The following is a 26,875-nucleotide window of genomic DNA, read 5'->3' as shown; positions in this document are numbered from 1 at the left end:
AGAGCGGGTGCTGCAGGAGAGCCAGCTCATCCTACAACCGAGCTTCCCACGGATCACCTTGCAGCTACATGTTCATGTGCTCTTGTCCTCAGGTGCCTAATTGGGAAACACCTGGCTTGGATGGCCTAATTCTCACAGCGCCAAGAGAAGAACGATAAATATTTACAACTGCACTGAGTGGAAAGGAGATCCCTATGCGTGTCTTGCTCCAGGCTCACAGCCTGACTCAGCCACAGGGCCAGGATTAAGTTTTAGGAGTTCCTCACTCCCAGGTCCATGGTCAGCTTACCAGCCCGTGCATCGTCAGGACCAGTGCCTCATGCCACAGTGCAGAAGAACGGCGAGATGTGGCTTTCTGTGCTGTTACGATTCACTCGATCTTTTCAGATTTGTTAGGTAACATAAACTTCCAGTCTTACACACCAGCACCTTTTAAACATGACAGTCATGGCATAATACCATCTTAGCATTTGCTTCAAGGTAGGATTTACTGTGAAGTCAAATAAAGCTGACCTTAACAACTGAACAGCTAAAACTAGTTTAGACTGAACAGGAGCACTCAAATCGCCTGCCTTAAGACTCCTGTGGACAGTGACACTTTCTCACGTTAGAATTACAGCTTTCTACTAAAAAGGAAACTTGGGACTGATGTGCAACATGAGGAAAGACTCATTGGTATGGGTGGCAGAGCTCATGCAGAGGCTGTGGAGATGTTTATCAGCAGTGTGGTAACAATGCATGTGAAGAACTGGTAATTTTCTTCCCCAATATATCCTCCTGAAACAGATGAGTTATCAAGAAAGCTGCAGGATCCCAAGAGCATTTGCTGTGACTTTTGGGAACCAGCCTGATAAGCCTGATCTTGAGAGCTTGATGCTTTGGCCAAATCCTGCTGCTCTGTAATGGTTTGGCACTGCTCAACTGGGCTCATCTTGTTCATGGGAATACCCAAAGGGAAACCTCTCACCTTCTCTTTAAGAACAGTGGTTCCACTTCATCCCTCAAAAACTCCACCACACAAGATATAAAGGGCGTTGTTTGAGTACTGCTGCATCGCAGTGCCCTGGGACTGCCACCTGGCTCCTTGGGTTGCCTTATTTATACAACGAGCAGAACAAGAAAGTTCTTTTGATTTCCAACCACTGTAATTGTTTCTGCATTATAACAAACACAGCCCAACGAGTACAAGCAGTCTGTCTCCAGGATGTTCAGAGGCCTCTTGCCCAACAAGTTCAAATACTTGGCTCTGTCTTCTGTATGAGAAATGGGCATTTCAGGTAACTCTTAAAAATACATATTTAAAGGACTTGGGGAATAAATAGGCTCCCGATTCCAAGGAGGATTTTTTTTTTTTAAAAAGTAACAGCCAAAGCCTACACATTCCCATTGCAGACAGTTTTACAACCAATATTTCACATCATGTTTCCAATATTCTCTGATGACTGAGAAGGAACAGTATAAAGAAGAAACCCTCGCCCAGGCACTTTCTGTAAGAATCTGGTCTGACATCTTTTTTAAAGAGACCAACATGTATCTTAATTGCTTTTTATGTTATGATGAAAAGCTTTACAATGATCATGTGTATTTTGATCTTCACTGATATCCAACAGCTGCAGGAAATTACACACTGTGGTGTACCTGCTGTAAGCTTTTCCCTTTTCTATCCCGTTATTAACTGCTCTCCTTTTTGAACTTGCAGCGTCTCCTACTCCAGCCACCAAAATGGAAGAAAATGCCAACACCAGCTTCGAAGAAGATTTTGAAGGACAGGCAACACACACAGGCAAGGAAACTAACTGTACTTTTTAAAAATAAAAATAAGCTAAACTGTCCCTGCTCACTGGGGAAGCCCAACATTCGAGTAAATCTAACTGGTTTGCCAAACACCTTGCACAGACAGATAGGCTCCAACACCAACAAGAATGTATTTTGGAGTAAGTGACAGCCCTCAGGGAGGGGCAGGTAACACCAAACTGATCTTTGTGCCAATCCTTCTTATACCTGAAGCAAATGGCAAATGCTTAAGGCACCTGAGGAAGCAAATAACAGCTTGTGTTGGTTCATTGCTTCAGTCGTGAGCCTTTCTTCTTCTGGTGGAAAGAGAAGAAAACAAAACAGCAACAAAAACCACACTCACTCACTAGAATTAGGTTATAAGGTTTCACTATTGTCATGGTTTAAGCTCAGTAGGCAACGGAGTGCCACAAGGCCTGCTCGGTCACTTCTTCCCCATGGTGGGATGAAGAAAATGAAACAAAGAGCTTGTGAGCTGAGACAAAGGACAGGGAGGGTTTGCTCACCACTTATGGTCATGGGCAAAAAACAAACTCTACTTGGGGAGAAAATAAAACAATTTGTTACCAGTAACATCAGAGCAGAATAGTGACAGATAAAACCAGATCTTGAAGTCAACACCCTCCCTCACTTCTCCCTCCCTCCCAGGCTCAGCTTTGCTCCCAGTTTCCTTACCTCTCCTCTCAAAAAGTGCAGGGGGATAGAAATGGAGGTTGCAGTCAGTTCATCCCATGCAGTTTCTGCTGCTCCTTCCTCTTCAGGGTAGGGAGGACTCCTTGCACTCCTCCTCTGCTTCTCCATGGCACCCTTCCCACAGGAGACAGTCGTCCACGAACTCCTCTGTGAGTCTGCTCACGGCTGCAGTTGTTTCCTCATGAACTGCTCCAGTGTGGGCTTCCTTCCCGCAGGGTGCAGTCCTTCTCACAGACTGCTCCAGCACACACTGCCCACGGAGTCACGGCCTCTTCAGGGACTTTTTTCCTTCATGAGCTGCAGGCGGGTCGACCCAGGCTCTCAAAACAGTTTGCAGGAGATCCTCAGCTCCATGCACCTCCTCCCCCTCCTTCCTTCACCGACCTTGGTGTCTGCACAGTTGTTCTCCTCACGTCCTGCTCCTCTCTCCGCTGCCAGGTTATTGAAGTGCTCCTGGCCCTCGGGCTGGAGCTGCAGGGGGCCTGGAACTTGAACTGGGGCCAGCCCGGCCTGGCCCGGCCCGGCCCGGTCAGAGCTGTGCCACTTTCAAACCACCCCTCACAGAGAGGCCGAGTGGCGTGGCCTGGGCCAGAGGGGGGTGACACTGGAGCCAGAGGAGCTTCCAGCAGCTTTTTACAGGGCTATCTCCATCACCCTCCCCTGCTACCAAATAAACCCCTCACAGAAACCCAGTACAACTATAAAGGCTGAATTATTTTTTCCTTCTTAGAGAAGGACCATTCAGTGCTGAAAGAGAACCTATAAATCCTTTTGGCAAACACAGCAGAGCATTTAAAAGCATCCTTGCCCAGAATCACAATTCTTTTTAATCCAGCACTCAGTCACCACCATTTTTATGAGCACTGCCATCGTACTCAGCTCTGCAGAGAGCTATCCCTCTGTCCCACTCCACCAGCTGGGGCCTGTATGACAACCATCCGTCCCTGTACACTGAGGCCTGCTTTTCCTTCATGCTATAAGAAATGTAGCTCTTGTAATAACTCCTTCTGGAGTTCTTTCCCAACCAGCCTTGCTGCTTTTGGTTAAGATTATTTTATATATGTGTGTGTGTACATATATATATATACATATATATATACACACACACATTTTTTTTTTTAGGGACCCAAATATAGGGTCCTAAAATCAGGCTACTGAACGGTTTTTGCTCTGCCAAGAGGTTCAGGCTAATTCTTGCTTTTTAATCTTGTTTGCAAAAAGATCAGGTCACCTTCCTTTTCCACTGAGGGTGCAGTGCCTTCAGCCACTACTTCAAGATGTCCACAACAGTCTTGGCAACTTAACACCACATCTCTCTCGTGAGAGAAAGAGCTGCTTACCAAGCCTTTTCTAAATTTTCCACAGAAATAAACTTCACCTCTGAAAACACTAAAACATTCCCTGTTTTTGCTTTACAATCTAAGATGCAGATTAAAATGTTTCATCTTGAAAAACATCACTGTAATTCTGAAATTATTTTTTCCATTTCAAAATTTAACTGCTGTAATCAACTGGCTTCAAAGACCAAGATCTGTACTACAATCAGAACTACCATAGCATTTGCCTTGCAGGTTAGGCTTCAGCAAGTATGGGTTTAAAAAAAAACCCAACAAAACAACTTAAGTGTCCTGTATTCTCAGTTTTACTATAAGACCTTACCCATGTTATGTATTCAAGTACACTTTTAGAAATGAAAATATACTTCTATGAAACACTAGCTTTGGCCAACACGTCAGTTTTAATGGGTGGACATCCTCATCCTTGTTAACTGCTCATGCAGTTCACCAAAATCCTTTTACAGGATCTTGATAAGAACCAGACCAGGTTAAAAACAAACAAACAAAGAAACTAACAAAAAACCCCTCTTTTTTTCTTTCGGAGGCTAAGGTAACACACTGGTCCCAAAGTTCTGGTTTTCAGCACTCCTGGAGAAGAGGGATGGACTGATAAACTGCAGCACAGAAGGATAAAACAGCTAAGAGTAGAAACTTCTTAAGAAAGCTGCTTGTTGGAGTCAGTTTCTCATCTAACTTCATCTCTCTTAGGGCCCAAAGGCGTGATCAATGACTGGAGGAAGTTTAAATTAGAAAGCGAAGATAGAGACTCCTTATCCTTGAGCAAGAAAGAAATGCTTAGACAAATGTCTTCACCACACAGATCTTTCAGTAAAGACGATAAAGACACCAGAGAGAGATTCTGCCGTAAGGTAAGAGATGAAAAGCAAAATAAATTAATTTTGATTCTTTATTAAACATACCAGTTTTAGGCTAGAAAATCCCAAATTTATTAGACCCTATTCCTTTGCAGCTTAGCAGAGCTCACACAACATAGACAGAACAAATACATGTCCAACTATCTCTGTAGTCCTCTCTCGGGCAAAGCCTAACTCCAGTAAAATAAGCAGTGTATTTCACAACAATGTATAATACAAAAGAGTTTGACCTTTCTTTCATCAATGCTCTATCCTTGGTTAACGCAATGAAAAATTTTAAACATGTTTAAAAACCTGCTAGTCAGGATAGAGCTCTGAGCCTGAACATCCCTCATTACCCTCTATCAGTTATGAAAGGGGGGCACTCAAAACTCAAAAAACCACGGGAATTAAACTTTGACCCCATTTCAGTCACTGGCAAAATTCCCACCAACTCTAGAAGATCCAGAAGTTTTTGCCAATACCATGAAGTTGACATGCGAGTGTTGAGACAGGATCTTCACCCGCCTCTTGAAGAGATCTTCCATAGGCACTGCGGAAAGTGACTGCTCTTCTGGCTAAGCTTTCAATGCGATGTTCTTTAGACAACAACTTAGACTCCTCCTGTTTCAGTGCCAACAGATGGCCACTTATTAATATAACATTCTCTCAATATTCACAGATGAGCATGCAGGAGTATGAATTAATTCATGACGAGCAAGAAGATGAAAGCTGCCTACAAAAATACCGCAAACGCTGCATGCAGGATATGCACCAGAGGCTGAGTTTTGGGCCGAAGTACGGTTATCTGTGTGAGCTGCAAAATGGGGAACAGTTCCTGGAAGCCATCGAGAAAGAACGTAAAACTACCACTGTCATCGTCCACATTTACGAAGACGGCATCAAGGGCTGCGATGCTCTCAACAACAGCTTGTCTTGTCTGGCGGCCGAGTACGCCACCGTGAAGTTCTGCAAGATCAAGGCCTCTGACACAGGGGCTGGAGACCGCTTCTCAACTGAAGTGCTGCCCACTCTACTTGTCTACAAGGGTGGGGAGCTTCTGAGCAATTTCATTAGCGTTTCTGAACAATTCAATGAGGAGTTTTTTGCTGCAGATGTAGAGGCTTTCCTAAATGAGTATGGGCTGCTGCCTGAAAGGGAGCTTCCAGCACTGGGAAATGGCAACACAGATGAGCAAGATGTTGAATAATTAGAGAGCCATAGCCCTCACTGTCTCCCTTTCCTCTACAGTATATTGTAAATCAACCTCAGTAACACCCATCTCATTTAGAGAAGGCTGTCTTTGCTAACTTATTTGTAAGATACACATATATAAACATTGCTTAACTGTTAGTATATGAATTTTACTTAAAACACATGCAACTGGCAGTCATGTACATAATTATTTCTATGCCAGTGTGCTGGTTTTGGCTGGGATAGTTAATTTTCTTCATAGTAGCTGGTATGGGGCTGTGTTTTGGACTTGTGCTGAAAACAGTGTTGATAATACAGTGATGTTTTAGTTGTTTCTGAGCAGTGCTTACACAGAGTCAAGGCCTTCTCTGCTCCTCACTCCACCTCACCAGCAATTAGACTGTGGGTGCACAACACAAGAAGCTGGGAGGGGGACAGAGCCAGGACAGCTGACGCCAACAGACCAAAGGGATATCCCATACCGTGTGACATCATGCTCTGCATATAAAGCTAGGGGAAGGAGGAGGAAGCGGGGCACATTTGGAGTTACGGTGTTTGTCTTCCCAAGTAACCGGTGTGTGTGATGGAACCCCCACTGACCATCTGCCTGCCAATGGGAAGCAGTGAATGAATCCCCTGTTTTGTTTTCCTTGCATGCATGTTTTTTGCTTTACCTATTAAAGTATCTTTATCTCAACTCACGAGTTTTCTCACTTTTACTCTTCCGATGATCTCTTCCATCCCACTGTGTGGGAGTGTCTTCCGATTGTCTCCCCCATCCCAACAGCAGCCACTGGTTGGGGTTAACCCGTAACAGCCAGCCACAAGCAATAGGAGGAACAGGAGGCGATACCAATGATCTCCAAAATATTAAGAAAAAAATTAATAATAAAAATTGACAGTCCATGCATGTCTCCATCAAGCACAAGAACTTAATTTCAACAGGAACAGGACTGGTCCATCCCTCTGCATACACAAAAAGCCATCTCCATACTCTGGGATTGTGACAAGTCCTGGCTCTTCAGAGTCACTTCTGCTGACTTCAGTAGGAACAAGATTTGATCCAGCAGTTTTAAGGACAAAAAAATAGCCCAACGTCCTTGCATTCCTAAATGGCTTCAGTATCTAGGACATTATCTAATGCTTCTGCATTTAACTCTAAACATTCATGAAAACACACAAGTCAGCTCAGCACTTCTGTAAGTTTGTCACCCAAACAGCTAACACAGACACGTTATCAGCTAATTTCAGTTCGTTGTTGCTCCATATTTTGAACAGCAATATTTAAAACGCTTGCGAGTTACTGAGAAAGTCTCTTTGCTTATGTAATGATTCCGAATAAAGTTCAACAGCTCTCAAAACCTGCCATTGGAAGTGTGAAATGTATTGGTACTAAATAACCTGAACCTTAAAAACAGATGAAATATTAGTACGCGCTCATTAGACAGTCACTAAAGACAGAGTTTTAAGTTTTGTTAAACAGATGCTGCTGATAAATACAATTTAACAATCTGGCTAAGATGATGACACAGGGTGAGCTCACTATAAACCTTCCTCTCTCTCTGGAGGTATAAAACAATCCACATCTTCCAGGTCTGACGTGAGACAATAAGACTAATTAGATACATTTCAGTGACTTCTTTTGCACACTGGCAAAGCTGAAGGCTGAATTTTCACAGTGAGGCCAGAAATATCTGTATCTTAACCACACACAATTTGGCTGGTAACATTTGAGATTACCAAAAAGTTAAAGATTACTTCCAGTAACGCATGACACACCAGTTTTTATTTGATTTGATAGTTTCACATTTTGCTCACTTTGGAATGGGAGCTTTTGAAAGGTCAGGATCCCACCGTGGAAATGTCACCATGCAAAATTCTGCACATGAACCAGTAAAAATTCAGAACTGAGTGGCCAGTATCGAGCAACCATTACTGCAATGATAAACCCACACAGTAAAAGCAGATTCTTATCACTGCTTTATACACATTTTTATCCACTTTTCATTCAAATGGAAAAATTCACAGAAGCAGCTGAAAGTTACACTACTGTCCAACGGATCTGCACAACAAAATAATTCTACTCAAAAATATTTAGGAAATATAACCCTGCAAAACATTACTGAAGGAGTCACGAGACACCCTTCCAAACAGAATTACTTAAACACAACTAATGCTTTGTTTGAAATAACTACCAAAAAAAAAAAAGGAAGAGAAAGAAAATCTATCTTTTCTGTTTGTCCAATTTTAGGAACTATCAAAGTGCCACTGAATTTCTACTTTTAATATTGTTTTGCCATGGATTAATATTTTAGCAGAACACTAGAAACCTCGCCTCATGTACGCTGAGCAATGCAAATGAAGTCCTTATCATTGCTTAACAATGAACAATCTCCTTAAACCTGTAAAACAATTCCACCAGAAATTCAAATAGCATTTTCTCCAAAATTCTATGAATTCTGTGTTGTAAATTCCTGAATTCAGGACCGCCAGAAGTTTTTCTGAGGGAGCTCCAGGCGCTCTCTATTACAGCAGCCCTTCTGCCCCTTCCTCAAGCATGATGTTTACCCTTCTACTGAAAATCACCTTCGTCTTAATATTTCATTTGCATCAGTAAGCTGACTTTTCAGAAAGCTACCATTTGCAGCTATACCTGACAACGTGAAAATCTCATGATCTTCTAAACAGGCTATGTAGAAAGTAATGAATTCTCTTCCACAACAAAAATCACCAGCTCCTTGAGTAGCAGAACGATATTCGTCTTGTATTTTTTGATTAAATGTTTTAAAGAAGAGGTGTGAAAAGTTTCTGTCCTCCACACACCAGAAAATCTCCACATAACTGGTGGGAAGTTAACATTCTTGAGAACTTTATCAAAGTCCTTATCAAACTTGGTTCAAAAGTTATTAGGCTGCACATCAGCAGCCTGATCATGTAAGCTTCATTTCTTTGAGAAACCAGGTTGAAAGTGAAAAGAACTCTTAACAAGCACTAACCACCACAGAAACTACATTTACAGCGAGTTGTAAGAAAAAAGCTGACACTCCAATTTAAGAGATGGATTAAGCGTGCTTAAACAGGATTTTCTTCAACCTGTAATTTGGGGGAAAAAAAACACCAACCAAAAACCAAACCCAAAGAAAAAGAAATCACACATGTGATGCCAAGCCCTAACAGAAGTTCATGACTAATGAAGTTGCAAGTAAAGTTCTGATCACAGCAGTCATCCAGATGTCCGCAGGGAAAAAAACAACAACAAGAAGCCCAAAACCCAAACCAAACACAAAACTGCAAAAACAAAAAGCAAGACATGAAGCTCTAGCAGATGCATCTGTTATTGACATGCCACATGTTATCCCTTAGATGCCAGGAATTATAAACTTCACTGTACAAGACCACTGAGGCTCTTTAAAACTGCATAGCACAGAAAATAAGGATTCTGTGAAACTGGTCTGTGACATCGATTTTAGAACTACACTTCGAAAAGCCAGATTTTGAGATGTGCAAGTCCCAACCTTTCCTCCAGACTCCTACATACTACAATAAAAATCTAGTTGCAGTCATGGGTACAAGTTTAAAAAGCTCAATTTCAGTTACGAGAGAGTTTTCACAACTGAAACCTTCAGAAGATTGTACTGGTAGCATAAAAAGGATATCCCTATTGAAATCTGAGCAGAAGTTAAGCAGCAGACAAGAAGCAGACTTTTAAAAGGTGGCTTTCCTTTTTTTCTCCCACACACCTTTCTTTCTTTCCAGAAGAACTGATTTTCTTCCATTATCAATGGCTAACTGAACAAAACGAATGTGAAGCAAGATGACAATGAAATGCTCTCTTGTTTAGTTCTGTAATTCTTAGACAAGTGAGAACCTGCTTTCTTCTACATCCACTGTTTCCTTATGGCAGGATGACTGGAAGCCTCAGTCCATAGACACAAGTCGAATTACTCATTTTTTCTTTGACAGGGTTAAATTATTTTCTTATTGCACAGACGACAGTTAAATGCAGTCTCCTGTATTAAAGCAGAAGTTTCATCCAAAGCAAACTCTTTGCCTTCTTCCAAGGTCAAATTGGAAAATTAAGACTTCCACAGGTCCTTGGTATAACTAGGTAGTTATAAGCTGGATTTGACAGTCCGTAGTAACACCGTGAAGAAAACAATCATTTACTACACATTGAATGAGCTTGCAGAGTGGGAAGAAGAGTTCCTCCTAGGGGATCCGTGGAATAATGCCTCCAAACAAGCTCTACTCTTTACTCGCAGGTGCCAAACAAGTGTTTCAGGACAGAGAGGTTGTGGAGTCTCCTTCTCTGCAGACATTCAAAACCCGCCTGGACGTGTTCCTGTGTGACCTGGTCTGGTGATCCTGCTCTGGCAGGGGTTGGACTGGATGAGCTTTCGAGGTCCCTTCCAACTCCTAACATTCTGTGATAACAATTTTCTTCTCTGGTATAACATATTTAGCATCTCAAATGTTGCACTTTGCTTCTGTAGCTGAGTTTAACAGGCCACTACAGAATAACCATTTTGTACTTGTACCTCCAGAAACGTACGTTAGCAGTCATGCATGCACAGATACAGACACTGAAGCACTCTGCAATTAAGAGTTTCTCTTTACAGAGAAGTTAGGCTGTTTGAGATTGAAGTAGAAACCTGAAGACACTGTTACAGGAGCAGCCAGTTTCTTTGGTTTCTTTCACGGTGCTGTCAACACAAACTGCAAGCAAACTAGGGTGGAAGAGCAGTAAGAGCTTGAGCAAGAGTGAGAGTTTAAGTTTAGTGAGTTTTTTGGGGTTTGGGGTGTGAAGATCACAGTTTGTTTTCTAATCTCATGCAGACTGATTTAACTGTTAAGAAAGCCATGCAATAGTCACGCTTGGGTGAGAAAATGCCAAGTGGATACAAGTTTAAAAACATGCTTGTTTACAACAGCAAGAGTATACCAAACCAAGATCAAAGCCCAGGTCCTCCAGAGAACTGGGTTAGAGCAAGGCAAAGAGAGGGTATATGTATATCTATTTAAATATATAGATAAAAAAAGAAAAGAGACACAAAAATGAGACAAAAGAGAAACTTCTTTCTTCTCATTACTCCCCCACGCCTCCTTGTAGAGGCTATAGTAGGGCAATTTTTGAACCAAACGTATTTTGAAGTGCACTGGGAATTTCATCTCCTCCCCCTAAATCAACTGCTTCTGCATAAAGCCATCGTGCCTACGGGTTGCACCCATTTTCCCAGAATAACATGCATCTATCAAACATGAAACACTGAAGGACTTACCCAAAAACAGTGCCTCCACTGCAGCACTCACTTTTCTCTGAGAGGCCCTAATTGAGCAACACTGAGCACAAAGGATCAACAGTGTTCCAGGATACAGTTACAATACTAAAAGCAAATCTTTTCCCAAACGTAAAGACAGAATACACAAATGAGGCTCCAGCAGTTCAGATGTCTTTCTCATAGTTGCCTTTTATTAGAAGTATCCCAGTACACCCTTTATTATGCCTTAGAACCAAAAGGTTTATATATATTGTATCCCAGTACCTTTATACAAAAAAAGACATTGCAGTGGTGAAATGCCCTAAAACCTGGAATTCTTTTCTGCAGTTCATATCCAGGTAAACACAGCATTTCACATACAAATTATCTTTATTACCCTTTCTAGACTTCTTCCCTCCTGCCGCTTTCCTCATGGCAAGTAAACAACGTTACTGCCTACATCCTCAGAAGAGTATCTCACAATGGAAAGCTATCTCTTTTTAGTCTAAAAATCCTGACTAGTAAACAATTTTACACCTTGCTTGTATCTACAGGATAATCCACAGGGGCTGCCTAGATGCAGTCATGCTGAAACAGTTAATATTTCAAGAGAACAACGACTGAATCAGAGCTTGACAGAGAAATTCTCGTCAAGAGTCACTGAGTAAATGGTGGCATATACACACCTCAACAGTTCTACGTATTTTATTGATTTCTGAGTTCTTCAGGTCTTGAAATGAGGTATTTAAAGGCTGGATTGGTCTAGTCTTGAAACTACTGGAAACTATTTTTATATCTATTATTCTAGTTAACCTTTACTACCTAAAACAATGCGTATGGTCAAATGTTGGCTTCATTAAATCTAACTTTTCCCCAATTAACTTTAATGAGAGAAGATTTTTCTTTGCAAAGGAACCCTTGAAGCAAGAATTGTCATACCAGGTAATGATGCTGTTCTTACCAATAGCCTGAAAAACACCAGCACTAGGATTTTACATTAAATCAGCAATTGGGAAGAAAATGAAGGTTCTACATTTTAAGGGATCTTTCTAGAAAATAACACTATCATTCACTTACACAGAGCGACAGGGTTAGTTTCTTGCAAACTTGATTCAACTTCTGCTCGATATTGTAACTGCATGATCCTACTTGATACAGTAAGTGCATGCTGGTACAAGGTAGCTGAGCCTATCATTACAATTTATATTGCACATCCAACTGGAGACATTTAGGAAACAATTCTGCATTACTAATACATTAAACCCAGCTGTTCCCATCTTGTAACTGGCCAACGCTTCCGTGAAGTTCCAGTTGCTTGAATTTAATCACTGAAGTAGTTGAAAGAGAAGATCGATGCAAGGACTGCGACAGCAGCTGCTATTACCACACCTAAAACAACAGAGGAAATGCGTTCAGTGAGTGGCCGGGGCAGCAGAGTCATCGGCAGCCCGGGCGTGGAGGGCAGGGTCAAGGCGAATGGCAAGCAGAAGGAGAAACAGTAAGAGCCACCCCAAAAACTATCTACCACTGCAAAGCCTAAGTGTAAAGCTACAACGTTGGATAATTAAATTAGAAAAGCTCCACGTGACATTTCTAATCAGAGCATTCCAGAAATCCAGTTGACTGCACACTTCTGTAGTACCTTGGCCCTGTTCTGGCCCATAAAACAGCACACTGACTCTGCACCACTGCTTATCTCTAGGAGTCAGGCTAGGAATAATAACAGAAAGTTAAGCTTTAAGAAACAAAAGCTGTTAAGGTTCTTCTCTTCTGCACGGGACTGTATCTACTCTGTCAGTCTCTTTGTAGCACAACAGTCATTTTCATATTGATTAACAGGCTTGTGACTGATGCAACTGAGAAGACAACGCACAAAAAAACCAAAACCCTTAACAATTCATGGAAAACATTTTACATTCAAAGCAAACATGTATTTACTGCTGCTACTCTTTCATCTTCCAGTGACCACGTTTTACGTTTTTTGACTAAAGTGTAAACTGCATTTTAATATGAAAAGACAGTCAAAGGTCACAGCAAAGAGAACTGGATGAAGGCACACAGAGGGAAGGGAGCTGGATGAAGCAGTATGATGGAGAAGTTGCATTTGAAAGGAGAGCTTTGTGGCTGGTGTTTCCTGAATTACTGGTGCCAACAATTAGCACCCAAGCCCTTAGCATTTGTCAGCTTCCGAAGATTAGTGAGTCAGTAGCTGATTTATGGATGCCTACTTGACAAAGCCATTCAACTGTGTTATTTTTTTTGAAGTACGGAATTAGAGAAGTGGTGGCTCTCCAAAAAACAAACAAACAAAAAGAAATAAAGCTACATGAGCCTTTTGTACTGACTTGTAGGCTGAACAAACGCAAGCACTGGTTGTGTTCCAACAGCAGGCTGTGGTTCTTTCTTCCCCAGAAACACCCTGCACCTACACCACCGAACTGGGACTCATTTTAGAAAAGCTTCTGTATTAAGTTAGCAGCAGAGCTCAAGACTTTTTTATTAATCTCATCAGTTTATTACTAATGCTGAGAAACCTTAACAGTACTGAAAGGGCCCATTATATTTTCTGGATTGCCAGAGCAAAATCAGAGAAGTAACGTACCCATATTTTGTTGAAGTTTCAACAGCAATGTTGCTTTTGTCAGTTGTTTCTGTTGTGTGCCATCCGTGTTGTCAGTAATGGGACAAACATCAACTGCATGGAAATCAAGTGAAGACGTAAATACCGGGCAAAAAATTAATGCAAAAGGCTAAGAACTTTGAATCAACTTTATAAGGTACATTTATGGTAGAAAAAACAGAGTTGCTTGCCATATACATGGTACAGTAGCAACAGCATAGTGCTAAACTATTCTGCATGGCCGGAAGAGTAAAATTAAAGAGGAAAAATAAATCTGGAAAGAAGTTTCTCCAAAGCACAGAAACTGCCTTCTGAAGATCTCTTAAAAGCACACTTTCAAAGGAGGCACAGAGAACACATTCCCCTCTGGAAGAATTACTAAATCCTTTGACTGCTTAGCCAGGATATGAAAGAGCGTGACTATTTCCAGACTGATGGATTCAAACCCATATCTATTTCCTTTGCAAAGATTTCCCTAATCACTTGGCTGTATCCAGCTTGTTAGAGAGGTGAAAGACAGAAAGAAGGGGATTAACTGTAAGTCCTCTAGCTGAACCTGTTTGTCCCGCACAGAGCAAGCAGGCTTTGGACTACACAGTTCAGCGATAAGGCTACTTGATGGTGGTGGGTCAGAGGTCTTTAATTTGCCTTCCTGTTGCCAGGATAGTTTGCTAAGGCAAAACTTTGTCAGAAGTTCTGATTACAATTCACTAGTTACTATTGCAGGTACCTTCTGGACAAGTAAACAGTAAGAGAAAGTGTTTGTGCTACTGCAGTGAGACTTGGAGGTCTTTGGAAAGAACAGAACTGGCACGCTGAGATAAGGAAAAAAGACAACAGATCATTCTTATTCAGAAGACAAAGAACAAACTACAACAAGTAGATCAAAAAGTACAAACAGATCTCCCATTTCCAGAGTGGGGTTGTCAATCACCTATAAATTACAAATTACATAGTTGAGTAATAAGGCACATCCCTGGTATGATTCATACAAAAATGATTCATGGAAAAGTACTTTCTCTGTCATATCATTAGTGAAATGTATAATCTAGATGTGTGATCAGAAAGGTTGTTTCTGTCATCTAAGATGAGTCATGGGCATGATTGTCTTCAAAATCTTCTGAAGTCAAACTTGCACAAGATCTGCTGTTACACAAAAGCACTCAAAGTAGACATTTAGGACCTGCCTTTAGCCATTTTTATCCCTGACCCCACTAACCTTGTACAGGATGTCCTGCAGCAGAGCAATTACTAACTGTCCAACACAAAACCTAACAGGATAGCAAGATATATAGGTATACACACACATACATATGCATGCATTAAGCCTAAACATTGCTCTGGGATCCCTCTGCAAGTTACACACACTTAAAAATAAGGACACAGCATTTCAATGAAAGGGGTGCTTTTTTGAAGAAAAATTATCACACATCTCTGAAGCCCACTCGTCCACAAAAGAGGCCGTAGTTTCATCATTAATTGTACTCTGCAATGGAAAACACACCCTCACCTGCCCAAAAAATGAGCAGAAGTCTTCAACTAGAGCAAATGACTTATTAATTGTGCAAGACAGTCTTTTTAAGTAAGTACCTTAACTAGCACAGGAAGAGCACCACTTTCTTTCCGAACTACTTCAGAGTTCTCAATTCATACTGCTTTCAGAGAAGCTGACCACATTTCTTGGATCACCTCTGAAGTCTAGATCCAGCAGCTTGCTTTCTGCTTTCGTTTTGATGAGCAAGTAGGATAGCTTATGCCCTCTAACTTTATGTTTCCTTGCACTTTCCTAAGAACTGCTGCACTTTTCCAAAGGGACTTTTGAAGCTGCACATCAAGGCAGCAATGCTCACTTGGTCAGGGAGAAAAAAAATAAGAGAGAAGAAGAAAAAAAAAAGAAAGAAAAATCCTTGAGCTATTTAGTTACCAAAGGCATTTAAGCTAAGTTATGGAAGACTTGTATTTGAAACAGCTGTAGTACAAATCACACAATTATATGCATCCTTAATTCTTCAATTTGCTAACAAAGATGGGGAAGTGATTACCGTTGCTGAAGTCTTCTTTATCTTTATCCACTCAGGGTATTTAACACACCACCCCCACCCCCTGCACCAAGAAGGAGCAGGGATTTAGTAAAGCCAAAGATAAATGCAGAGCTTTCAATGGCCTGTATTACAGCACTAAATACCTTGAAACTACAGTGTTACAGCTATTTATATCTCTCAGCTATGTCCATTTTTACTTTCTATTTTGCACATAACAGTTTTAAAGCACGACTCTGTAGTGAGCTCACTGGAGAGCTGTACAAGGAATCAAGAGAATAAAACTGTAGGGGACAGCAGCAGAGGCTGTACTAAGCAAGCACTTAAAACTGACCTTCTCAAAATACCTTTATTGTGTATGTTTTGACTAAAAGCTGCTTAAAAATAAATCTTTTGGCTACAATGATTAGATCTTCTTCTTCTCAAGTGCCTAGTTTAAAAACCAACAAGAAATGATTTTAAAAGCCTGCTCATGTTGTTGAGTTTTAAACAATTCTTTTTATCAGCAAACTTTCTCCAGAACTTCACTACAGATCGCATTTCCAGTTAGTTCAAGGTTGATGCCCAAGACCGTAGGAATTTTGATACAAACAGAAAAGCTGGTGACAAAATTCACTACAACCATTTTTTATACCATTAGTTAATAATGGCTGTTATTAATAAAGATAGCACTAAGCTCTAAGAAACAACGACTTCTACCAAAATTGAAATGCTGCACTGAAAAAGCCTTTACCCAGGGGAACCCCCAAGCCCTCCTGATGTCACAAAAACACGTGTACAGCAATACTTAGACACTTCACACCAAAGTGCCAATAACAATCACATTGCAAAATTAATGCTTTTTTCTTCCAACGCAGCACACTTTTCTTACACAGTCAACAGGTCTCACCTTTAAAACAGCCTAACTTGTGATTTTAATAAACCACAAGTTAATAATGCTGTAACCGTAATTACCAGAATCGAACAGCGATGTGCTGATAGCATTAACACTGTCATCACTACTGACAGAACCCGTTCTAGGGACAAACTTTATGGTGTTCACTGGGACAAGGCCAGTCTCAGTTTTTTCCCAAAATCCTCTTTGCATGTTTCTCCTTTTCCTTTCCTATGCGCGGGACAAACTTTATGGTGTTCACTGGGACAAAGCCAGTCTCATTTTCCAAAATCTTCTTTGCATGTTTTTCCTTTTCCTTTGCTATGCGCTTACTTTAATTTACTTTTTTGAAAAATGAAAAATAATCAAAATCTCACACACCTAACGATATAACCAGCAAGGCACCAGAACACACAGACTCATTTTGTGAGCTACCTGGACATCATTTTACACACAGTAATGGCATCCAATCTTTGTGACACATTGCAGTTTGTTTAAGTGTGCTTTCTTCCTACCTCCAGATCATACATCCCCACATAAGCAATAAAGCTAAACTGAATCATCTTTTCTCTCTCCTCCCACGCCCATCTCCACTGCTATAACAATATTAATTTGCCTCCCTAAGTTAGACTAATTCCTTTATGCTCAGTAATAATTAGTTTTAAGATTATTAAAGTTACTCTTATAATGCAACAGATTTTTATTGGCTTTCCTGTTTTTCTTGAGCTTCTTGAGCTGTGTACATCTTTAACTTCTTAAGATAATGAGTCAGATTCACTGCTAACAGCTTTAGTTAAAAGCTGGGAAAACAGATTCATTTAGAAAGATGCAAGAATGTTTGGTTATACACTGAAATAAAGAAAATGCAAAAAACCCCTCGAGGTAAACAAGCAGGTCAAGCAGAATATAAGCAGTCACAGTTCACCCTACACAGCAAGCTCATGGCTGCATTTTCCTTTTTTTTTTGTCCTTAAATACTAACATCAAAAAGCGTCCAAAGTCCTTATCTGAGAATTAATGTTGGGCGTTTGTTAATTTAAAATTATAAAACTGTAACCTGTAGCTCATATTCACACTGATGGGGGAGGAAAGGGGAGAAAAGGTATCTCTTCTATAAGATCACAGGAAGTATTGTTAGATGCATTTCAACTACAGGTTTGACTCCTACATTGAAATCAAAGCTGTATGGAGGAAAAAAGACTCAAACAACAGGAAACAATAAAACCCACAAATATTCAGGAAAAGCAAGTCAGTAACTAGATTATAGCAAAATATCTGTATTAAAAGGAACACAAAAGCCTCATAAGCAGGCCATAAACTTGTAAGACATTCAGTAGAAAATGAAAAGCTCTCTCAAATTTCTTTCCATTTTAGGTGAATCATAAAACTTCAGTTTTGGGCACTGCATTTGATACCTAAATTAAAACACTCAACGGAGAAAGGTACTTGGTATTTCTGAAAGCATGAGGACTCCTTGAAAGACTAAATATGTATTTTTTAATACCAAGTGAAAACACAGTAGATTTCACTAAAGCTCTCAAATTCTTATTGTAACACATTCTTTGTAGTATTAGAGCTACTCAGCCCTTAAACCAGCAAGGTTGAATGACTGAAAAAGTAACCAGAATGTAAAGATGTAAAGGTTTTTCTCAGTTTATTTGCCAATATAGGATCATCCTGAATTCGCGTACAGAGTAACGTATGCAAACTTTGTGCAACTGAACTGCAGTTCATGAGCTGCAGCCGTGCTTGCACAGATCATCCAGTGAAAGAACAAGGTATTTGCGAGAAGACAGGAGAGGTCTGTTACAAGTCAAATACAAAACCTGCAAGAACCCTTACCACTTTTCACAAATATATTTAAACTGTAATTAGACTGATATAAAGCCTTAGAACTTGATATGAAGTAAGTCAACTTTAAGCACATCCCTATCTGGATAAAACTGGCCTATGCCATTCGTCAGTATTTAGGTAATCCGCGATGTGGTCTACCCTGGTTCTCAGGCACTGCATTACCTGTGCTCATCTCCTCTGCTATTTGGATATCTTCAGCTCGCACAGATTGATCCAACATCTCAACAAAACGTTCCTGAATTTCTCCAGCGGCCTCATCACCAAACTTATAATCACTGAGCATCACACTGGATCCAGCAACAGGAACAAACAGTCTTTGAGGCAAGACGTGATATTCCCTCTCAAAATCTAAAAGGGGGAGAAAAATACCATCCAAATGAAAGCCTTGCCAGTTATGATAAGATTCCTCACTAATCTCTGACTACAAGATAAAGCTATTGCAAAAGAACTGCTCAAGGGTTCCATCTGAAAATCCTATTTTTGGGCACGGCTAGTTTAGTTTGTGCTGTTTTGGCTGCTATTACACTGATTTATGTTCTTACATTAGTCTCTCCAGAAGTACCAGAGAGACCCCCAAAACAGACCACAGAATGTTAAACAGAACTGTTTTTTCACGTTTAGAATGACCAGCAAAAGAACTCAGGGAACGACTGCAGATGAGCGCGTACGCAGAACAGCGCATGACTGCACCACCACAGAGGACTGCAGACATCCGGCTGCTTGTGGCCATGGAGCCGCAGAGTACGGGTGCCACCTACAGAGGAAACTGAGAACTGCACGCAATTGAAAATAGTTTAAATCCTGCGAGTTGGATCTAGCTGGCCAACACCAAACGAACCACTTTATCCTTAACCAAATGATTATTTTTAACATGAATCATGACAACTGAATACTAACTTGGTGTGAAAGCTGCGATGTCAAAGAATGTATCTCAAATTGACAAAAATTCTCTGGATTTAAGAAAAGGTCAAGCCTGTCAAACTGAAATGGCATCATTTGCTTTTTATTCTGCTCTAACCATACTGGAACTTGAGTACACCACCAAAATTTTCTACAAGAACCAAAATTCACTGAAAATATAAGCTGCTTTGGGGTTTTGTTTGCTTGCTTTTTAAATTCCTACTTTTTTTGTGAGGTCCTTCATTTATAATCAGATCTTCAAATAGTATTTCACACCGATCACTCAATGTGTTTATTATGTCTCTTTTCAAAGCCTGCAAGGACAAAGCAAAAACATCATTAACATAAAAGCCATTTGCAAAGTTTTTGACTACTAGGAAACAACAAAAGAAGTTCCTGCCACGTTTAACCCTTGTTGAAAAAGGTTTTTCCCAGAAAATAAAAACTCTAAAAAAACCAGAATCTAACATCAAAAGAATTAAATTACAAAACAAAAACAAAACAAAAATGAAAAGCTGAGGAAAATTTTAGTACTGTTCAAATAAGAACAGACAACTTCTAAGCATTACTACTAAAAAACAAATAAAAATCACAAAGCATTAACTCAAAAAGGAAAACACTGAAAAAATAAATCAGTATTCTCCCTCTACACGTACAAAAATAGTCTTTAACCTCTTCTCCATTTTAAGAAGATGTGTCACAGCCTAATCACTTTGATAATTTGTGCAAAGGTTCATCAGAGAACAGCTTTATCAACAAGAGACATACCTGCTAAAGATGAAAAAGGAACTGAATCCATCACACACACACACAACCACACACTGATGGTTTCTATAAAAATCTGCACATTCAAGGGGATTAACACCTTGACACCAGTTTAGACTACGTCATTTCAGCAAATTAAAAACAGTATGAGAAATTTCACACATTTCAGAAAAACATTTCCGATGAACTAACAACCTTCTCACTACCTGAACAGCTTCTTTAACTTTTGGCTTGTTGTTATGTATGTAGGCTCTGCATTTCACAGCGCCTTTGAGATTTATGGACCCACTGCAGACCTGGACAGTAGCTGTTGATCTATGACTTGAACCCTGGGACTGAAAAACAAACATGTTTCAGTTTTATCTTGTTACCAAGACACCTGAAGCAATAGCAACAAAAAACAGACTAGGAAATAACTAGCATACCTTAAGATGTTTACAGATGATTTGTTTTCCCTCAATTTATAACTCTACTTTTTAATTTTTTTTCAGTTCTGTTAGTTAAGACTGAAAAATCTCTCTTCCATTGTGGAAAATTTATTTACTTCTCCAGATGTTTCATTTGTTGCAATTTAACTATTTGTGTCTCTAAGACTTCTAAAACTCTTTATTTTTTAAAAAACAATGAAGTTCGTATGTTTACTATGTACTCACCATAACCTAAGGTATCCTGAGGGTCATCCCATCAGTCAGTACTAAATTAGAAATGTGTATCAAACTGTTGCCTAGTAATATTTGCCCTAAATTACCAGAACAATGAGTGTGCTGCATGAAGCACTGTAAGACAACACCTGGAAACACAGGGATGCCTAACTTCCACAAGAACTGGATAAAGCTTTCCTTTCTCTGAGGCAAATAACCATTGGAATAGTGTGACCTCAAAAGCTGAGGCATTCAGTGAGTCTTTAAAATTGCATTTTATACCATTCTAAAAGCTTTGCTAAATAAAACTTTGGAGAAACCAGAAGTACCTGACAAAACAGAACGGCCCGTGCTGTGCAAGAATCCTACAAAACAATGCCTGGACACATTTGGACTTTGGGACTGAAACTAGGACACCAAATCCAGGGTTCAAATCAGCATAAGTTCTGGTAGAGAGGAAGCTCCTGACACAGACTGAACAGCTCCAGAGTATAATTCAGCTGACAGGATCTGTACCTTAATCCAAAAGTAGTGACTGAGCTGACGACAGCATTCAAGTCACTAGACATTGCAAGTTGAAGCATGAGAGTGATTCTGAACTTCAAAACAATGCAAAGTCACCTTGAAATCAATGTGTGCAGGTATGTACAACAGGTATCTTACTATCCAATGAATTAGTTTGCAGGATTTCATTTCTACAACCAGTTTCTCAAATTTTCCTTGCAGCTGTACTGTGCAATTCTTAGACAACGCAGTTACCGCAGCACAACAATTTCCGAAGACACGAAATATGCAGATCTGTCCACAGTTTCACAGTGAATATGCACAGGGGAATAAAAAGCCTAAGAACAAAGTAAGCTGGATTTCTAGACAACAATTCAGAATGTTCTTTTATTTTTTAATTCTATTTTATAAGATTACAGAGAGGTTGTACTTTACAAACCACTAAATACTTACCAACTGTGTCAGAACCTTGACATCAGAAAACTGAGCACTGGATTGAGTATTTCCTCTTAATTTTTTCTGAGGGGGGGAAAAAAAAATAAATCTATGTGTCATGAAACAGGAAAAAAATCTCCCTGAGTCAAAATCTCCTCACTGTGGTATAAAACGTGCCCTACTATTAAAAATGGCACACTGAAAACAGCCCTGAGAAAGTAATTTAAAAACTGAAAAGAAAGATGAATGCATCAGCCAAACAAAACATCTCCACTCTGTTAGATGTTCAGACATACATAGGACTTAGAAATCTCATCACCTACATTCACACCTTACTCATGTTCCTTAATAAGGAGACAGCATATAGAAAAATTTTTAGTTAGACTTCAGATATCATTATTGTGTTCGCTTCGCCTGAGGAAAAAGAGGTAATTTGCAGCAACGAAGATGGGAACACAGGTAATTCTGCCTATTAGTCACTTGAATTAGGCCAATTAGATCCACAAATGCTGTACAGAAGACCTCTCCGTCAATGCTTTATCACACTGGAGATTCCAACTACACATCAATTTGAATTCAATTCCTTCTTGTCTGGAACTCACCTGCCCTTCCAGCAGCTCTGTATCATCATCTTTAACTTGCCCATTGATCAGAAAAACACTGTCTTCTATCTGTTTTGACCATCGGTTTAACCCATTCTTTAAAACAAGTGAAAGCACAATAATCTCGTAAGAAAGAGGAATTTCACTAAAAAAGTTGAACAGTATCATGCTGAAAATTTTACAAATCTGTGTTTCAACAGTGTCTGTATGTTTTTCCAAAACCAGTTCTTAAAACCAACACGTTCAAAATATATCCATTAAGAAACAAGTATTTCAAAGCATTTAAGCGCTACCCCAGGGATTTGATTTTTGTAGAGAGTGATGCAGCCAATTGAAACTCCATTCATATCAAAAGCAGCCCATAGCCCTGTTCTAATTGGATGCAACCTTTCACTGGGTAAAGCAGATTTGTAATACTCATGCCAATTACAATAATTTTGAGCAAAAGGAAACTGCCAACACTAAGCACATCAGAAGAAAAGCTGTCCATGTTTCCTTATACTGTGTGCGCTTCACACTAACCTCAAATTACTCATAAAAGAGGAACAACTGCCAAACACTCTCCACTGATTAGTCCTACTCCTCTACTCACACAATTCAATTCTTTCTCTCTCATTTATTTTCAACAGAAAAAGCAGTGTAGAGACCAACCACACAACTGGAGGAGCCCGTCAGTTACCTTCGTATTCTTCTCCAAGTCGTGGTTTGGTGAAGTAGCAAGAAGTGGAATGTGAATATTAACATTTACTGTGCAGTCCAAAGCCAACCAGGAAGCAGACAGAGCACTCTGGTATTTCCAATCTGCTGGTTTAGCTGAACTCTGAGAGCAGAAATAAGCAATAAAGCATCTTTACAAAACACTGTATAACTGAGATCTTTTTGAAACATTACCTGTCACACATTAAAAGCCGTATACAATGCACAAGATGACGAGCTTACCTTTGGATCTTGCACATCATAGGTTCGGCAAACTACTCTTTGCTATTTAAAGAAAAAGTTCCAGTGAAAAGCAAAAAAACAAGTAAGAACAGTTCACATTTACTTTCTCCTTCACTTGACTTCTTTGTTGAGCTAATTTATGCTCTGAAGAACATTCTCACCTTTCATTAGTGTAAAAAGTGGAAAAACATTTGACTGTAAACTCCAACTATCATAGTGATGCTGTCCCATCTCTTACAAATACATTAAGATCAATAGGTATTCAGAGTGAACCATCAATGCACTGGTTTGCAATTTGTCCTCGTCTCTCTCACCTCCCTAAGGAAAAACCTTGCTTTCTCTCCGTGTATTATCTAATTATCAACAGACCCTGCATTCCTCCACAGCACTAGTATGGCTCCCACATGCCCACTACTTCCCCACCTCCACAGAAGTATCGTTGATAACAGCAAGCTATACAGTGTTTTAGATGTTCTCCTCAATTTATGCAAAGCAAAACTGACTGGGGAAGGCAGAATTTGATACCACCACACATACAAACCTAACAGTAAGAAATTATGGCAATTTTGCAAGGATAAGAGGGTCAACAGTCTTACTCATGGCTAACCAGAAAACTCCATTATTTCAGCTTACTGATCTATTCCTATCTGAATTCAAACAAGTTTCCCCCAGTTTATCACTTATTCAGAAATAACTAGAGAAACAAGGTTGGGAGTAGCAGTCTCAAGCGATGAAGCTTGCTCATAAAGGATACTTCTTTGTAGCAGAACAAATTTGAAGAGCTGCTCTATCTGAGACCTCCTCCTCAGCAGGTTTCCAGAGCCTTCTCTTAGTCAAGGACTTTTCCACTGAGAAGATTAGCTAAAGATGAAAAAAAGTATTATGAATTTTTCCACAAAAATAATGCATTGTAACTTCTGGAAAAATAGTCCTGCACTGAAGTTCTAAGTCCAAGTGATATAATAATTTTGTATAAACAGGAAATACAGCTTATGTCACCAAAATTTCATGTTAAAAGAACATTCAACAAAGATTCATAGGCAACTACTCCAAAGTGAAAGTTGCTTGTGAAATTTTAATTCAGATTCCTTATAAACTGAACCAAGCCACACGCCTTCACATATTTAACCTTAATGCTTTTCTCCTGACAGAAATATTACAGCTTTATGCTTGTCAGCTGAGGATCTGGAAAGATAGTAGTGCAAAATAGCTACTAATTCAAAAGAACAAATTTTAACTCAGGGATCACTGATCACCTGGACACAGCTCACCCTTTTTTGTTGGCTACTGGCTTCAGTAATCACAACTGAGATGCAGTTGCATTGCAGTGCCAAAACTGAATCCTGGACCTTATGTTTCAAAACCTACTCATGTTTATGTTGCTTATCATACTTACCTTATGAAAATGATAAAATGAACCTATGTCTACTGAACAGAAACTAAATGTGGCACTAGATGTCCCAATACTCTAACAAAAATGCATTTGAAGTCTATCAGACAGTAGCACATTCTAAGCAGTTTTTACGTATAACCCCACACACCTAAGTCAAATACCACTAGTTTTATAGGAGCTATTCCTTTTAAAGGAATCAGAACTACAGGTCATTCACTATGGTAAATGTCTCTAATCTGAACAATTCATTCAGACAAAAAAGTTAACACGGTACTAAAACCGTGCCCCAAGAACTTAGCTTAATATAATTCTTGAAGAAGTTTTCCTTAAGCTAGAATGTCCACTTTCAGTAAATACAGTAAGATTTGCTACTGCAGTAGCAAACATCATAAGAAAAAGAAAGTCGGCAAATCCAAGCTGTGGTAATGGTCCCTCAGGACCCATTTCTGAGGTTTCAGTCTCAAAACCATACATCAAACCAGAACATTTGTGCTTTTAGAAATAAAGCAAAAAAGAACTGTACATACTCAGGACAATGACAGAAAATCAACCAGCTAGACATCTAAAGACATTCCTGTGTTTCCACAGGAAGTCCACTTACCTTGCGCAAAGCATTCTGACTATCTTTTGACAGTTCTGGAGTTGTAATGATAAATACACCAAGAACTAGTAAGCCTCCGGGAAGCATTCTAGAAACCTTAAAAAGAAAAATGAACATGTATTAATAGGAATCAGAGATCTAGCAACCACGTAGCTTGATATATAAAAACTTTCTAATGAGACAAGTATGCATCAAAACCAGAAATGAAATAAGCAAGATTCTTCTCACTTATAGCTTTCTCTGAAATGCAGGAACACAGCACCTTGCAAATTTTCTCACGTCAGTCCTATCGAGTCTCTGTTTCACCATAAATTTCGAAAACAGGTATTTTGGTTTAAAATATTTGTACCTAGTGTGGGTAGGAAGGTTCTTATATTTTGAGAAAAAGGCTTAAGATTACACAAGTGATGAGACAGCTTTTCTATGTCTTTCTTTCTTTCTGTTCCTCGTACCCCTTTCATTAACTCGTTCTGTGCTACCTGGCTGGCATGCGTAGTTATCCACTCGTCATCAATGGATGCCAGCTTCGAAGGACAGATGTTGTCCTCCTTCTGCTCTTCCTTTGGAGGCGTTCGAACAGCCCGGATGACGTAGTCCCGTTGCGGAGAACACTTCAGAAACATCAACATGAGGAAATACAGCATGAGGTTGACATCAAGGCTGAGAATATACTGTGTAATATAGTAACTGTAAGGTCTGCTTTACAGCAGCTATTGTTGAACTCCGTAGTAATCTGTTACAAAAATAACTCCTTTATGAACTTGCCTTTGCCTTAAAGCATTGTTTAGTGGTAAATTCTATCCTTAAGATTTTAATTTCTTTTTCACGTGTCATATCTTCCACAAAACAATTTTAAAAGACTTGAGGAGTCAGTTGACCCCACAAACCCTTTACAGAAGTCCCTTCTGGTCATATTACCACTCTGCTGCACTACACAAGCTCATTGTGATGTTAATGAATTTATTCCAGATGATTAAGGCCAAGGGGGCTTTCCTCTATTAACATGCATATACAGACATCAAATATTTCACACTTACCTGCCCTATTAAGAGGCCAGTGACATAAGGCTTTAATTTTATGCTGAGGTCTGAAAGATACTGCCCAATAGCTTCCTCAACAAAGTAAGTTCTACCCATTGCTGCAGGTTTAAGACTACTGTAGTTTCAGCCTACAAAACAAATAATGTATAATGTCAAAGAAAGTATATATACTACAGCAGTTACATGAAAGTAAGAGTCTCACATTAAGATCTTAAATAGATTAGTACTTCATCTGTCACAAATGTTAGTTAAGTAGCTTTACAATCTGCAAGTTCAGGGTTTTTTAAATGAAAACCAACTCTCTATACTAGAGGAAGAAGCATGGCACCCTAATTTGAAAGAAAGCTATTTTAAATACCTGCCACTGAAATGACATGGCAAGTCATGCAAGCAAATGTGAGGAGAAACATGTCTCCAAGCAACAATTTCTTGCTGCATCATGTTTCATCACAGACCGGAGTGTGAAATGTGAATTTCTGCATTCACATTTCTCTTTGAGGGACTTGCTGAATCCCACATTTACACTTAAAACACGCTG

At 39.7% G+C, this 26,875-nt stretch overlaps 2 protein-coding genes across 4 annotated transcripts; one reads left to right on the top strand and one right to left on the bottom strand.

Moving 5' to 3' along the window:
* The first annotated feature begins 1,701 nt into the window (after positions 1 to 1,701).
* PDC (phosducin) lies at positions 1,702 to 5,888 on the top strand. The gene is made up of 3 exons (XM_010184133.1): positions 1,702 to 1,783; positions 4,533 to 4,693; positions 5,361 to 5,888. The coding sequence occupies exons 1-3, from the start codon at positions 1,723 to 1,725 to the stop codon at positions 5,886 to 5,888; spliced, it is 750 nt and encodes a 249-aa protein (XP_010182435.1). The 5' UTR covers positions 1,702 to 1,722.
* A 6,387-nt stretch (positions 5,889 to 12,275) lies between these two features.
* Positions 12,276 to 26,459, bottom strand: LOC104540344 (chromosome unknown open reading frame, human C1orf27). 3 transcript variants are annotated; one of them, XM_010184131.1, is made up of 15 exons: positions 26,335 to 26,433; positions 25,777 to 25,908; positions 25,298 to 25,393; positions 24,058 to 24,164; positions 23,304 to 23,340; positions 23,044 to 23,184; positions 22,365 to 22,460; positions 21,781 to 21,846; positions 20,389 to 20,517; positions 19,641 to 19,731; positions 18,680 to 18,865; positions 17,075 to 17,081; positions 16,761 to 16,805; positions 13,733 to 13,788; positions 12,452 to 12,519 (listed from the first exon to the last, which is right to left on the bottom strand). In XM_010184131.1, the coding sequence occupies exons 1-15, from the start codon at positions 26,431 to 26,433 to the stop codon at positions 12,452 to 12,454; spliced, it is 1,356 nt and encodes a 451-aa protein (XP_010182433.1). The 3 variants fall into 3 exon arrangements, with proteins under 3 accessions (XP_010182434.1, XP_010182433.1, XP_010182432.1); XM_010184132.1 differs by lacking the exons at positions 16,761 to 16,805; positions 17,075 to 17,081 and having other exon boundaries at positions 12,276 to 12,519; positions 13,733 to 13,825; positions 26,335 to 26,459; XM_010184130.1 differs by lacking the exons at positions 16,761 to 16,805; positions 17,075 to 17,081 and having other exon boundaries at positions 13,733 to 13,825; positions 18,656 to 18,865.
* Positions 26,460 to 26,875: the final 416 nt, after the last annotated feature.

Source organism: Mesitornis unicolor, unplaced genomic scaffold (assembly GCF_000695765.1).
Source record: "Mesitornis unicolor isolate BGI_N332 unplaced genomic scaffold, ASM69576v1 scaffold4325, whole genome shotgun sequence".
Lineage (NCBI taxonomy): Eukaryota > Metazoa > Chordata > Aves > Mesitornithiformes > Mesitornithidae > Mesitornis > Mesitornis unicolor.
This window is presented reverse-complemented; position numbering and strand designations above follow the sequence as displayed.